The following is a 16348-nucleotide window of genomic DNA, read 5'->3' on the forward strand; positions in this document are numbered from 1 at the left end:
ATTTGATGGTCAGTCCAGATACTGGCACTGGCCCAGTTACAAGATGACTTCCTCCCTCAACTCGGGTTGAACCTTGCTGTAACAGTGTGATGTTAGAGCTCAGCATAAAAACTAAAATCTTCCTCATGATAGAGGATGAGAAAATTATCACATAAGACTGTAAGATATAAGAGCAGAATTAGGCCATTTGGTCTGTGAAGTCTGCTTTGCCATTTCATCATGGATGATTCATTTTCCCTCTCAGCACCAGCCTTCTGCCTTCTCCCTGTATCCCTTCATGCCCGGCTAACCAAAAATCTAACAACCTCTGCTAAATATACTTAATGACTTGGCCTCCACAGCAGCCTGTGATAATGAATTCCACAGATTCACCACTCTCTGGCTAAATAAATTTTTCCTCACCTCCATTCTAAAAGGACATCCCTTTATTTTGAGGCTGTGTCCTCTGGTCTTGCTTGCCCCCGCCCCCATAGAAAACATCCTTTCCACATCCATTCTATCAAGATCTTTCAATATTCCAACAGTTTCAATGAAGTCCCTCTTCTGAATTTCAGTGAGTAGAGGCCCAGAGCCATCAAACACTCCTCATATGACATGCCTTTCAGACCCAGAATCATTTTGTGTGCTCCTTTGAACTTAATGTTAGCACATCCTTTCTAGATAAGGGGCCCAAAATTTCTCACAGTACTCCAAGTAAGGCCTTACTAGTGCTTTGTAAAGCTTCAGCAATATATCCTTGCTTTTATATTCTGCATTTGTCTTCCTCACCACAGACTTAACCTGCAAGTTAACCTTTAGCGAATCCTACATGAGGACTCCCAAGTGTGAACTCTTTGTGCCTTAGATCTTAGAAATTTCGTCCCATTTGAAAAGTAGTCTGAACTTTTATTTCTTCTACCAATGTTCATGACCGTACACTTACCAAAATAATGTCCTTTACCCATTGATGTCTTTTGTAAATCTTTTTGCAGGTTGGAAATGACAAAAATTGGTGATTTGGAGTCTCAAAGTCAGTGACATGTCAGTTTTACTGTCTCTGTCCAGGTTTTTAAAGAGTGACCAGATACTTATTTTGTGACACTTATATATCGGTTGTTGATCCTTGGAGACAAAGAAGTGTGTCATCTCAGCTGGAAATATGTTTTGAATCTGAAATGAAATTTTCTGTTGTAACTCAGTGAAATCCACTGGAACCAGGGAGCTGAGAACATAGCAGCATTTGTTCACTAGAGATCAGTTCTTCAACTGCATTAATTGATTGTGTGAGGGATTTACTAAGTCTGACTGATTTAGCGAATTGACGGAGAATTGATATTAAACTGTGAAAGGGATTCATTCACTCATCCCACCTACAGACACACCAACGATTTCACACTGAGGAGATGCCGTTCACCTGCTCTGATTGTGGGAAGGGATTTACTCGGTCATCCAACCTACAGAGACACAAACGAATTCATACTGGGAAGAGGCCATTCACTTGTTCAGACTGTGGGAAGGGATTCACTCAATCATCTGCCCTACTGGCACACCAACAAATTCACACTGGGGAGAGGCCATTCACCTGTTCAGTATGTGGAAAGGGATTCACTCAGTCATCTGCCCTACTGGTACACCAGCGAATTCATACTGGAGAGAGGCCATTCACATGCTCTGAATGTGGGAAGAGATTCAATCGGTCATCTGAACTGAAGGTACATCAGCGAATTCACACTGGGGAGAGGCCATTCACCTGCTCAGACTGTGGGAAGGGATTCAGTCAGTCGTCCAACCTGCAGATGCACCAACGAGTTCACACTGGGGAAAGGCCATTCACCTGTTCAGATTGTGGGAAGGGATTCACTCACTTATTCAGCCTACAGAGGCACCAGCGAGTTCACACTGGGGAGAGGCCATTCATCTGCTCAGACTGTGGGAAGGGATTCAGTCAGTCATCCCACTTACAGACACATCAACGAGATCACTTTGGGGCGTGGCCATTTGTCTGCTCAGACTGTGGGAAGGGATTCACTCAGTCATCGCTCCTACAGATGCATCAACGAGTTCACACTGGGGTGAGGCCGTTCATCTGTTCGGCATGTGGGAAGAGATTCAGTCGGTCATCTCACCTACAGACACACCAGTCAGTTCACACTGGGGAGAGGCCATTCACCTGTTCAGTCTGTGGAAAGGGATTCAGTCACTCATCCAGCCTACAGAGACACCAACGAGTTCATACTGGAGAGAGGCCATTCACCTGTTCTGTATGTGGTAAAGGATTCACTCAATCATCTGACCTGCTCGTACACCAGCGAGTTCATACTGGGGAGAGGCCATATACCTGCTCGGACTGTGGGAAGAGATTCACTCAGTCAACCAACCTTGTGGCGCACTACCGAGTTCACACTGGTGAGAAAGTTTAAAGAAACTGCACGCTGGATATTTAACCATCATGGTTGCTGAATCCAGAATTAAGGTCAAAAGTGACTGCTGGTGTCGAACTCTGCAATTATTGCTGTTGCTCATCACATGCAGTTCTGCACCCTGGTCACCGAGCATGGAAGGAGTTTCTTCTGCTGGTGTTGGACAGATCACATTGAGATGCAACATCACAATAGGATTTAAACTTTGGGCACCTGTAGACCAGAGGCAGAACAACTATTCTCTGCATTTGGAGGAGGTTGGTGGAGATAAGATGTGTTGGAATGCCTCATTAATAACTACAGATTTAGCTGATCCTTGGTTGGTGATATTGAGATTTTCCCAGTCCCAAGGTGACAAATCCGGTCCTTGGGTCTTCCTGCTCACCAATCGAGCCAAGACCTAGCCAATTTGGATCTAGAACCTCATTGTGCCGAAAGGGCTGATCGTGTACTCGGGAATTGTTCCCCTTGTTGGGTTTTATTTGTGGCCTCAAATTCTTTTCATGAACTGGATCTTCTGTCTGAAGGGAAAGGAGGAAACCGGCACAAGATGAAGAGAATTCCAGCAACTGTGGAGCAATGTACCAGTTCCTTCTATTCATTTAGGAGGCGATGTTTAGGATTGTCTTAAGGAGGAATGATAGATTAGTTGTTGGGATTTGATGGGGGGACAACTCTGGAAAAATATATGTAATTACTGCTTGGGCCAACTGTCTTTATTGATCCTGGGTCTTTGCTAAGGAGCTGCTCACAGGGTGATGTCAACAAAGTTCGTTTAGTGACCCCTTGGGTCTGTCTGAAGATGGTGCCCAGTGTCCAAATGCAGACCAGGAAACTTGATGCCTTTAATACTCAGGCAGTGTCTGAATCCATCCAGATCTGGAAGTACAAACGGTCTTGTCATCCTGTACTAATCTGATGTTTGTCACGTTTGATTTGGAAGAGAATATTGAACAATTAGTGAGGTTGTGGATGACACCAAAACTGGTGTGTGGTGAAAGTGAGAGTTATCTAAGGTTACAATGGGATGGAGACCAGCTGTGAAAGTGGACCAAGGAATGGCAGGTGGAACTTAACAGGACAAGTACAATATAGAACCATAGAACACTACAGCACAGAAAACAGGCCATTCAGCCCTTCTAGTCTGCGCCGAAACATTATTCCGCTAGTCCCATTGACCTGCATCCAGTCCATAACCTTCCAGTCCTCTCCCATCCATGTACCTATCCAATTTATTCTTAAAACTTAAGAGTGAGCCCGCATTTACCACGTCAGATGGTAGCTTGTTCCACACTCCCACCACTCTCTGAGTGAAGAAGTTCCCCCTAATGTTCCCCCAAACCTTTCCCCTTTCACCCTAAAGCCATGTCCTCTTGTATTTCCAGTCTAAGTGGAAACAGCCTATTCACATCTACTCTGTCTATACTCCTCATAATTTTGTAAACCTCTATCAAATCTCCCGTCATTCTTCTACGCTCCAAGGAATAAAGTCCTAACCTGTTCAGTCTTTCCCTGTAACTCAACTCCTGAAGACCCAGCAACATCCTAGTAAATCTTCTCTGCACTCTTTCAACCTTACTGATATCCTTCCTATAATTAGGTGACCAGAACTGTATACAATACTCCAAATTTGGCCTCACCAATGTCTTATATAACCTCCCCATAACATCTCAACTCCTATACTCAATACTTTGATTTATGAATGCCAGGATGCCAAAAGCCTTCTTTACAACCCTGTCTACCTGTGATGCCACTTTCAGGGAATTATGTATCTGATCTCCCAGATCTCTTTGTTCCTCCGCACTCCTCAGTGCCCTACCATTTACTGTGTATGTCCTACCTTGATTTGTCCTTCCAAAATGCAACACCTCACACTTGTCTGTATTAATTTCCATCTGCCATTTTCTGGCCCATTTTTCCAGTTGGTCCAGATCCCTCTGCAAGCTTTGAAAGCCTTCCTTGCTGTCCACAATGCCTCCAATCTTAGTGTCATCAGCAAACTTGCTGATCCAATTTACCACATTATTAGCTAGATCATTGATATAGACAACAAACAACAATGGTCCCAGCACAGATCCTTGAGGCACACCATTAGTCACAGGCCTCCAGTCTGATAAGCAATCATCCACAACCACTCTCTGTCTTCCCCCACACAGCCAGTTTCAAATCCAGTTTACAACCTCTCCATGGATACTTAGTGTCTGAACCTTCTGAACTAACCTCCCATGTGGGACCCTGTCAAAGGCCTTATTCAAGTCCATGTAGACAACATCCACAGCCTTTCCTTCGTCTACTATTGTCTATCTATGAAGTTAAACCTGAGCAGAACATACAGAGTGAACAAGAGGGCCCAGGAAGAGTTGTGTAACCACCCCTCTTGCCTCAAGGCCATTTTCATCTCAACTATCCTGCGGCCAGAGAGTTGACCCTTCCACCTCTAAACTTGATTCATTTCTAATTTTAAAAGTTACCATTTCTGTGTCGATGGATGTTTATCATCCTGACCAGTTCTGCCTGAAGTTGTTTGGTCTAATTGTTTCTTGGTGAAATTTGACAATGGGTTCTCCTCTGGGTTGGGCCTTCAGGTCCACGTCAGCAGTAGGAACCGACCCAGCTCCAGCTCCAGCTCCAGCTTCGGCCTCAGCTTGGCATTATTCGGAGGTACTGTTCTGGCACTGGAGAGGGCCCAGTCACTGACCTCCCAGGCCACACAGTCAGGTAAACCCCAGTACACACTGGCACTGAGACTTTCCAGAATAGCAGAAGGGTCCTTGTCTAGCACCAGCTGGCTCTGAGACATCCCTGCCCTCCCATGCCAGAATCAGGCTGATTCCCCCAAGCGCCAACAGCTGTTGTTGATATGTGCACACATCATGCTCTCTGGTGGCACCAACCCAGCTCTAGGACCCTGGCCTCTGGTTGGCATAAGCTCATTTGGGGGAATCACCCTTTTGGACCTATTCAGGGGCACTGGTGGTGTAGGGGGGGTTAAGCTTTAGGGAGTGCAGTCACAAATCTTGATTGTGCCTTTATATGATTCCCCAATCTTCGATGTGGACCTATTCACGGCCTCTCTCCACAATTCCCATGGGGCTATCTTTGTTTCTGTGTCTGGCACACCTAGGTAAGGTATATGGGACCCAGTGGCATATTCTGGAGTTAGGATATATAGCAAACATTTACAGCAACCAACATTCAGATCGGAATATGAATTGTAGATTAAATTTAAAATGCAGCCTGTATCAGTAAATTGCATGAGTAGGACTGAGAAGACAGCACTCAAGAGTCAATTGTAGACCAGGAAACAGCCACTTGATTGATATATGACTGCATCTCTATCTATCTATATCTCTCTCTCTATCTATCTCTCTCTCTCTCTCTCTATCTCTCTATCTCTCTATTTCTCTCTCTCTCTATCTCTGACTCTCATCATTCCAAAAGGCTGTCAGTTTACATTTGTGTGTATCAAATAAAAGACTTCTCTATATCTGCAGGCTGCGCCTCTGGTGACTTTGTTCATATTACAACAGCACCTCCCCTGAGTGGCAAGGGCTCATGGCAAAGTTTGAATTCCTTCGGCCCCTGTAATATTCAGCTCTCATTCCTATTCCTAGGAATTCTCTTTCAACCTTCCCTACCGGTTCACACCAAGGAAGCTTCCCAAGTGCCCCTCGCATTTTGAAGCCCACTGGGAGCCTGAGTCGGTCACAACCTCCTGTTGATTTGGCCGATGTACTGAACACAAGGGTGATCTGAATCTGGAACTGAGTGTTCATTCTCTCAATGCTCTGTCCCGATCTGCGCCCTTCAGCAGATCAGGTCGTGCAGGTAAATTGAAACAATAACCGCTACCAGTGTGAGAACCAACTTCCCCGAGTTCCCACTGGGAACTTCAATTAAGGAGCAAGAGCTCTCATCCTATCCACCCAAAGTCACTTCAGGTCTCCTCCGGGGAACGGGGACCGGAGTGATAGTGCTGAGGATGGGGCAGCTGGTATACAACTAGCTGCAGTGTGCAGTGAGACTGAGGAAGGACAGGCAGAGATGATAGGGCAAAATTGCTGTCAGTGGGATGAGATACAGTGTCAAATGGGGACAAAATTGAAAAGGGTGATGAATACAGGACTGTAGGTATTATATTTGAATACACAAAGTATACGGAATAGGATAGATGATCTTACAGCGCAGTTAGAATTTGGCAGGTATGTCATTGTGGGCATCACTGAGTCATTCCCGAAAGAAGATCACAGTTGGAACTTAACATCCAAGAATGCACATTGTATGCACAAGGATATACAGGGAGGCAGAGGGGGTAGGGTGGCTCTGCTGGTAAAAATGAAATCAAATCCTCAGAAAAAGGTGACATAGGATTGGAACATGTAGAACCTTGTGGGTAGTGAGTTATATACAGGCCCCCTAACAGTAGCCAGGATGTGTAATATACATTTCAGCAGGAAATAGAAAAGGAGAAAGTAGGAAAAAGGAAAAACATCATAGGGATAGGATAATAACATTTGGAAACCCATGCCTAATTAGGAAGACACACAAAAAATGCTGGTGAACACAGCAGCCCAGGCAGCATCTATAGGAAGAGGTACAGTCGACGTTTTGAGCCGAGAGCCTTTGTCGGGACTAACAAAGAAAAGATAGTAAGAGATTCGAAAGGGGGAGATCAGAAATGATAGGAGAAGACAGGAGGGGGAGGGATGGAGCTATGAGCTGGAAAGTTGATTGGCAAAAGGGATACAAGGCTGGAGAAGGGAGAGGATCATGGGACAGGAGGCCTAGGGAGAAAGAAAAGGGGAGGGGAGCCCAGAGGATGGGCAAGGAGTTATAGTGAGAGGGACGGGGGAAGAATGAATGAATAAATAAATAAATAAATAAATAAGGGATGGGGTACGAGGGGGAGGAGGGGCATTAACGTAAGTTAGAGAAGTCAACGTTCATGCCATCAGGTTGGAGGCTACCCAGACGGAATATAAGGTGTTCCTCCAACCTGAGCATGGCTTCATCTTGACAGTAGAGCAGGCCGTGGATAGACATATCAGAATGGGAACGGGACGTGGAATTAAAATGTGTGGGTTTTTTTTGCACGTGACAAATAACTATAATCTTTAAAAAAATATTAGAGTTGAAGGCAACAGACAGGATTTAAATATAAGAACATAAGACATATGAGCAGAATTAGGCATTTGGCTCATCAAGCCTGCTGTCTTTTTATCATGGCTGATGCATTTTCCCTCTCAGCCCCTGGCCAATCTCTTGCCTTCTCCCCATATCCCTTCATGCCATGACTAATCAAGAATTTATCAACCTCTGTCTTAACTATACCAAATGACTTGGTCTCCACAGCCACTTGTGCCAATGAATTCCACAGATTCACCACTCTGGTGAAAGAAATCCCTCCTCTTCTCCGTTCTAAAAGGATACCTCTCTATTCTGAGGTTGTGCCCTCTGGTCTTAAGACTCCCCCATAATAGGAAATACCCTCTCTACATCTACTCTATTGACATCTTTTTACATTGAATAGGTCACCCCTCATTCTTCTGAATTCCAGTGAGTGGAGGCCTAGAGCCATCAAATGCTCTTCGTATTACAAGCTTTTCAATCCCATTTTCTTGAACCCCCTTTAAATACTCTCCAATATCAGCACATCCTTTCTGAGATAAGGGGACCAAAACTGCTCACAATACTCCAAGTGAGACCTCACCAATGTTTTATAAAGCCTCAATATAACATCCTTGCTTTTTGTATTCTAGTCCTTTTGAAATGAATGCCAAAGAAGGAAGGAAGAGAGAGTTTTAAAACACAAGAAGTTCTGCAGATCCTAAACACAATAAATTCTACAGATGCTGGAAATCCAGAGAAACATGCACAAAATGCTAGAGGAACTCAGCAGGTCAGGCAGCACATACGGACAGGAGTAAACAGTCAACTTTTCGAACTGAGACCCTTCTTCAAGACTGGAAAAGAAGGGGAAAGATGCCAGAATAAAAAGGTGGGGGAGGAAGAGAAGCTAGAAGGTGATAGATAGGTGAGTGGGGGATGAAGTGAGAAACAGAAAGAGATACTGTGGATGCAAAACCTTTAAGAAACAAGGCAGTATTCGTGTTTTGTAAAGATAGTGAGCAATGTGAGGAAGCTTAGGGGTTAAAAGCTGTGAGAGGAAGCAAGGTAACACCAAGTAATCATATTGAGTGACAGTGGCTTTGGGGAATAATCACATGAGTAGCTCTATACCTATCCATTGACCAAATTAAAAATCAGTTAGTTGGGGGGAAAAGTTATGGATGCTAAATGTTTAAAATGGTTTCATGGCCATGTAAGAACAGATAGCTTATCGGTGTTGATTGCATTTAGATTAGATTATGAGGACACTTAGTCCTCGTTTATTGTCATTTAGAAATGCATGCATTAAGAAATGATACAATGTTCCTCCAGAGTGATATCACAAAACAGGACAAACCAAAGACTAACACTGACAAGACCACATACAGTAATTATAACATATAGTTACAGCAGTGAAAGGCAATACCATAATTTGATAAAGAGCAGACCATGGGCATGGTAAAAAAAAGTCTCAAAATTCCGATCGACGCCCGATAGTCCCGATAGCAGGCGGCAAAAGGGAGAAACTCTCCCTGCCATAAAAACCTCCAGGCACGGACAACTGCCAATGCATTGGAAGCACTCGACCACAGCCGACTCTGAGTCCGTCCGAAAACTTCGAGCCTCCGACAGCGAGCACCATCTCTGCCGAGCGCTTCAACCCCATTCTGGCTGCCGAGCAACAAGCAAAGCCGAGGACTCGGGGCCTTCTCCTCCAGAGATTCTGGATCACACAGCAGCGGCAGCAATGAAGGTATTTCAGGAGTTTCTCCAGATGTTCCTCCATACTCTCACGTCTGTCTCCATCAAATCAGGATTATGCACAGCACCCTACTTGACAGATAACAGACATATTTGACGGGGAGAAAAAAGTTGCTGGATAGTGTTAATTTAAGTGATATGAGTCATATGGTTCAAATCTATGTGCTGTTCATTCATATGTTTTCAGTGCCAGAAGTTCAGTCATGTAGCAGCTGTATGGAGGAGTAAAACACAGTGTGGAGAAGGTTTTAGGCCAAAATGTAGTAATTGTGGAGGGGACATAGAATTGCATATGCATGGGGTCCTGTACATAAGAAAGTTGTAGAAGCGCAGTGTGTTCAGGTAGAAATGGGCGTATCATACACAGAGGCTCTACAGGAAGTGCAGAAGACAATGTCAATGGGACCTATCCAAATAGAGCAACAACCTTAGAATATAAAGCAACACTTTTATATTCTGCCTGGATAACCTCCAACTTGATAGCATGAATATCATTTTTTCCCTCCTCTATTCCCCAACTCCAGCCTCTTACCTCTTCTCACCTGCCTATCACCTCCCATCTGAGTCCCTTCCTCCTTCCCTTTCTTCTATGATCCACTCTCCTCTCCTATCAGATTCCTTTTTTGCCAGCTGTCAACCTTTTCCACCCACTTAGCTTCACCTATCACCTTCTCCTCACCCCTCAACCTTTTTATTCTGGCATCTCTCCCATTCCTTTCCAGTCCTGAAGGGTCTCATCCTGAAACAAGCCTGTTTATTCATTTCCACAGAGACTGCCTGACCTGCTGAGTTCCTCCAGCATTTTATATATGTTGCTCTGGATTTCCAGCATATGAAAACTTTCTGCTGTTTAAGATCAAAGTCAGTGTGTAAAGTGCATGATATTATAAACAAAGGATTCATTAATTTGCATCTGTATTTATGCAGGAGATGGACACAAAATCTATAGAGTGAGGCAAATTGGCAGAGGCGTTGGCTATCCAGAGGCAAAGATTTGCTTTTTAGACTTTTTACTGCATCTGTCGTGCTGTTTTTGTAGTTTAATCACAAATTTTGTGATTCTTTTGATTAGTAAAAGGTTTTACTCATCTCATTAACTCTAATCACTCATTTCTGTCAAATCCACCACATGGTCTTATTTCTAAATCAATAAGAGCCATTTTCTTAGACTTATCCCATACTTTCACATCAGGAGCCACATTTCAATAATACGTAGAATAGTACAGCACTGTACGGGCCCTTCGGCCCACAATGTTGTACCGACCCTTAAACCCTGCCTCCCATATATCCCCCCCACCTTAAATTCCTCCATGTACCTGTCTAGTAGTCTCTTAAATTTCACTAGTGTATCTGCCTCCACCACTGACTCAGGCAGTGCATTCCACGCACCAACCACTCTTGAGTAAAAAAACCTTCCTCTAATATCCCTCTTGAACTTCCCACTCCTTACCTCAAAACCATGTCCTCTTGTATTGAGCAGTGGTGCCCTGGAGAAGAGGCGTTGGCTGTCCACTCTATAGTCATAATCATAGTCATAGTCATACTTTATCGATCCCGGGGGAAATTGGTTTTCGTTACAGTTGCACCATAAATAATAAATAGTAATATGTAAATTATGCCAGTAAATTATGAAATAAGTCCAGGACCAGCCTATCGGCTCAGGGTGTCTGACCCTCCAAGGGAGGAGTTGTAAAGTTTGATGGCCACGGGCAGGAATTACTTCCTATGACGCTCTGTGTTGCATCTCGGTGGAATGAGTCTCTGGCTGAATGTACTCCTGTGCCCACACAGTACATTATGTAGTGGATGGGAGACATTGACCAAGATGGCATGCAACTTCGACAGCATCCTCTTTTCAGACACCACCGTCAGAGAGTCCAGTTCCATCCCCACAACATCACTGGCCTTACAAATGAGTTTGTTGATTCTGTTGGTGTCTGCCACCCTCAGCCTGCTGCCCCAGCACACAACAGCAAACATGATAGCACTGGCCACCACAGACTCATAGAACATCCTCAGCATTGTCCGGCAGATGTTAAAGGACCTCAGTCTCCTCAGGAAATAGAGACGGCTCTGACCCTTCTTGTAGACAGCCTCAGTGTTCTTAGACCAATCCAGTTTATTGTCAATTCGTATCCCCAGGTATTTGTAATCTTCCACCATGTCCATACTGACCCCCTGGATGGAAACAGGGGTCACCGGTACCTTAGCTCTCCTCAGGTCTACCACCAGCTCCTTAGTCTTTTTCACTTTAAGCTGCAGATAATTCTGCTCACACCATGTGACAAAGTTTCCTACCATAGACCTGTACTCAATCTCATCTCCCTTGCTGATGCATCCAACTATGGCAGAGTCATCCGAAATCTGCTGAAGATGACAAGACTCTGTGCAGTAGTTGAAGTCCGAAGTGTAAATGGTGAAGAGAAAGGGAGACAAGACAGTCCCCTGTGGAGACCCAGTGCTGCTGATCACTCTGTCGGACACACAGTGTTGCAAGCACACGTACTGTGGTCTGCCAGTCAGGTAATAAGAATCCATGATACCAGGGAAGCATCCACCTGCATCGCTGTCAGCTAATCTATTCCCCTGCCAGCTATCTATTCCCCTTAATATCTTGTATACCTCTATCATGCCTCCTCTCATCATCCTTCTCTCCGAAGAGTAAAGCCCTAGCTCCCTTAATCTCTGATCATAATGCATACTCTCTAAACCAGGCAGCATCCTGGTAAATTTCCTCTGTACTCTTTCCAATGCTTCCACGTCCTTCCTATAGTGAGGCGACCAGAACTGGACACAGTACTCCAAGTGAGGCCTAACCAGAGTTTTATAGAGCCGCATCATTACCTCATGACTCTTAAGCTCTATCCCTCGACTTATGAAGGCTAACACCCCATCTACCTGTGAGGCAATTTTCAGGGATCTGTGGACATGTACCCCCAGATCCCTCTGCTCCTCCACACTACCAAGTAACCTAACATTTACTTTTTACGCTGCCTTGGAGTTTGTCCTTCCAAAGTGTACCACCTCACACTTCTCCAGGTTGAACTCCATCTGCCACTTCTCAGCCCACTTCTGCATCCTATCAATGTCTCTCTGCAATCTTCGACAATCCTCTACACTATCCACTGTGAGGGGATCCTGGAGTGCCCCTATTAACTGTTTGGAGAGAGACATTTATCATTGATGGTTTGTTTGGAAAGGAGAGAGAGACAGTGTTATTTACCACTGATATGTTGCTTTTGAAAAGAGAGTGAGAGATGAAGATTAACGGTTGGACTGTCACTTCAAGGCATTGGAAGTAACTTTGGATTTTTACTGAGTTTGGTGTTGGAGACAGCACCGAGCAGCTCAAAGGTTGCTATGGTGACCAAAGGCAGATTGTTGATATTTCTTCAAGGACTGGTTGCCTGCTTGTGCACTCCTTTACAGACAAAGGAGGGAGGGACTCTTTGAATGACAGGTGATGCTCAGCCTGGTGAAATAAATGGGAGGTCAGATGATACAGACGTCAGGACACATGATCTGGACACTGAATGAGCATTGTTGTGCCCGCTGGAAAAGTGGGTTTTGGAGGATCGATCAGGTGGATTGATCCAAGTTGCTATTCCAGTTTGAGGAGAAGGGGTTGACTGGTGGAGAGTTATCTATGTGTCCACCCTCACCTGGGTGATAGCTCCACCACAGAAGACTGGTCCTCCTGGTTAAAGTCACAGTCGGTGACTTGTAAAGGATTTCGGAGGACGACGAGAAGATCGACGGCATCAACTCACCTAAAGACTCAACTCACTCTCTCCATCACTACTCAACTAAATACCACGAACTGAACTGAACTGAACTTTACTCAACATCGTAAGACTATATCTTTTTACCCCTAGACTTAAAGAAGCTTGGTTTTTTCATACATATATATTCCACACTTACTTTTATATATAATCATTGCTAACCTGTTTGTTTTATATACATTTATATTACTGTATTGCGTAGTTATTAATAAATATTAGTTTATAGCAATACGAGACTCCAAAGTGTTTTCCATCTCTGCTGGTTTCTTTAACCCCTGTCACGGGGCATATGACACCACAACACCACCATCCTTTGTGTCGTCTGTAAACTTGCCAACCCACCCTTCTACCCCCACATCCAGGTCGTTAATAAAAATCATGAAAAGTAGAGGTCCCAGAACAGATCCTTATGGGACACCACTAGTCACAACCTTCCAATCCAAATGTACTCACTCCACCACGACCCTCTACTTTCTGTAGGCAAGCCAATTCTGAATCCACCTGGCCAAACTTCGCTGGATCCCATGCCTTCTGACTTTCTGAATAAGCCTACTGTGTGGAACCTTGTCAAATGTCTTACTAAAATCCATGTAGATCACATCCACTGCACTACCCTCATCTATATGCCTGGTCACCTCCTCAAAGAACTCTATCAGGCTTGTTAGACATGATCTGCCCTTCACAAAGCCACACTGATTGTTCCTGATCAGACCATGATTCTCTAAATGCCATAGGTCCTATCTCTAAGAATCTTTTCCAACAGCTTTCCCACCACAGACGTAAGGCTCACTGGTCTATAATTACCCAGACTATCCCTACTATCTTTTTTGAACAAGGGGACAACATTCTCCTCCCTCCAATCCTCCATTCCCGTGGACAACGAGGACATAAAGATCCCAGCCAGAGGCTCAGCAATCTCTTCCCTCACCTCATGGAGCAGCCTGGGGAATATTCCATCAGGCCCCGGGGACTTATCCGTTCCAATGTATTTTAACTCCAACACCTCCTCTCCCTTAATATCAACAGGCTCCAGAACATCAACATCACTCATATTGTCCTCACCATCAAGTTCCCTCTCATTTGTGAATACCGAGGAGAAGTATTCATTGAGGGCCTCACTCACTTCCACAGCCTCCAGGCACATCCTCCCACCTTTATCTCTAATCATTCCTACCTTCACTCCTGTCATCCTTTTGTTCTTCACATAATTGAAGAATGCCTTGGGGTTTTCCTTTACCCTACTCGACAAGGCCTTCTCATGCCCCCTTCTTGCTCTCCTCAGCCCCTTCTTAAGCTCCTTTCTTGCTTCCCTATATTCCTCAATAGACCCATCTGATCCTTGCTTCCTAAACCTCAATTATGCTGCCTTCTTCCACCTGACTAGATTTTCCACCTCACTTGTCACCCATGGTTCCTTCACCCTACCATTCTTTATCTTCCTCACCGGGACAAATTTATCCCTAACATCCTGCAACAGATCCCTAAACATCAACCACATGTCCATAGTACATTTCCCTGCAAAAACATCATCCCAATTCACACCCGCAAGTTCTAGCCTTATAGCCTCATAATTTGCCCTTCCCCAATTAATAATTTTCCTGTCCTCTCTGATTCTATCCTTTTCCATGATAATGCTAAAGGCCAGGGAGCAGTGGTCACTGTCCCCCAGATGCTCACCCACCGAGAGATCTGTGACCTGACCCGGTTTGTTACCTAATACTAGATCTAGTATGGCATTCCCCCTCGTCGGCCTGTCAACATACTGTGACAGGAATCCGTTCTGGACACGTTTAACAAACTCTGTCCCGTCTAAACCATTGGAACTAATCAGGTGCCAATCAATATTAGGGAAGTTAAAGTCACCCATGATAACAACCTTGTTATTTTTGCACCCTTCCAAAATCTGCGTCCCAATCTGCTCCTCGGTATCTCTGTTGCTACCAGGGGCTGACAGAATACTCCCAATAGAGTAACTGCTCCCTTCCTGTTCCTGACTTCCACCCATACTGACTCAAGGGGATCCTGCTACATTACCCACCCTTTCTGTAGCTGTAATAGTATCCCTGACCAGTAACGCCACCCCTCCTCCCCTCCCCCCCCATCCCTTTTAAAGCACTGAAATCCAGGAATATTGAGAATCCATTCCTGCCCTGGTGCCAGCCAAGTCTCTGTAATGGCCACTACATCATGATTCCATGTATGTATCCAAGCTCTCAGTTCACCACCTTTGTTCCTGATGCTTCTTGCATTGAAGTACACGCACTTTAGCCCTTCTACCTTTACACCCTTTATTCTGCTTCTCTTTCCTCAAAGCCTCTCTATATGTTAGATCTGGCTTTACTCCATGCATTTCTTCCACTGCTCTATTGCTCTGAGTCCCATCCCCCTTGCAAATTAGGTTAAACCCTCCTGTACCATGCTAGCAAACCTACCTGCAAGGATATTGCTCCCCCTCGAGTTCAGGTGCAACCCACCTTTCCCAGAAGAGATCCCAATGATCCAAAAATCTAAAACCCTGCCCCCTGCACCAACTCCTCAGCCACACATTCAACTGCCATCTCCTCCAATTCTTACCATCACTATCACATAGCACTGGCAGCAATCCTGAGAACACCACCCTTGAGGTCCTGTTCTTCAGCCTTCTGCCCAGTTTCTGAAACTCACATTTCAGGACCTCATCCCTCTTCCTGCCTATGTCGTTGGTGCCAACATGTATCATGACTTCTGGTTGCTTTCCCTCTCGTGCCAGGATGTTGTGCACCCGGTCAGAGACATCCCGGACCCTGGCACCCGGGAGGCAACAAACCATGCGGGTGTCCTTCTCACGTCCACAAAATCTCCTGTCTGCTCCCCTGACTATAGAGTCCTCAATGATGACAGCTCTCCTCTTCTCCATCCCACCCTTCTGTACCACAGGGTCAGACTCAGTGCTGGAGGCCCTGCCACCGTGGCTCACCTCTGGTCAGTCATATCAAAACTATATCATAATCATATCAAATCTATATATCATAATCATATCAAAATTAAACATCTCATTTAAGAGCTCTTAGTATATTTCACAACTTCAGCCATGGTTTTGATCCAATTTTAAATACGTACATATATTTTACTTTAACCATGATCTTGAAATTTTGACAGGTTGTCCTGCAACCAGAACTTGTTCCCCATCCCCACATGGTCTGCTAGTTTGCACAAATTCTTCTATTTTTTTTTAAATCTGTGCTCTACTGCTTGTATGAATTTATTTTTGATGCTCTGCTAGCTTGCATATTTAAATAGCGTCCTACCGGTTTTAGT

At 44.7% G+C, this 16348-nt stretch overlaps 1 protein-coding gene across 1 annotated transcript in view; it reads left to right on the plus strand.

The window, feature by feature from the left end:
• The first annotated feature begins 934 nt into the window (after positions 1-934).
• Positions 935-16348, plus strand: part of LOC134338723 (zinc finger protein 850-like) — a 44470-nt gene continuing 29056 nt past the window's right edge. Inside the window, exon 1 of the mRNA XM_063034765.1 lies at positions 935-2385. Coding sequence (XP_062890835.1) covers positions 1383-2385 — 1003 coding nt within the window. The 5' untranslated portion in view covers positions 935-1382. The remainder of the gene's footprint in view (positions 2386-16348) is intronic.

Source organism: Mobula hypostoma, chromosome 28 (genome assembly GCF_963921235.1).
Source record: "Mobula hypostoma chromosome 28, sMobHyp1.1, whole genome shotgun sequence".
NCBI classification, from domain to species: domain Eukaryota; kingdom Metazoa; phylum Chordata; class Chondrichthyes; order Myliobatiformes; family Myliobatidae; genus Mobula; species Mobula hypostoma.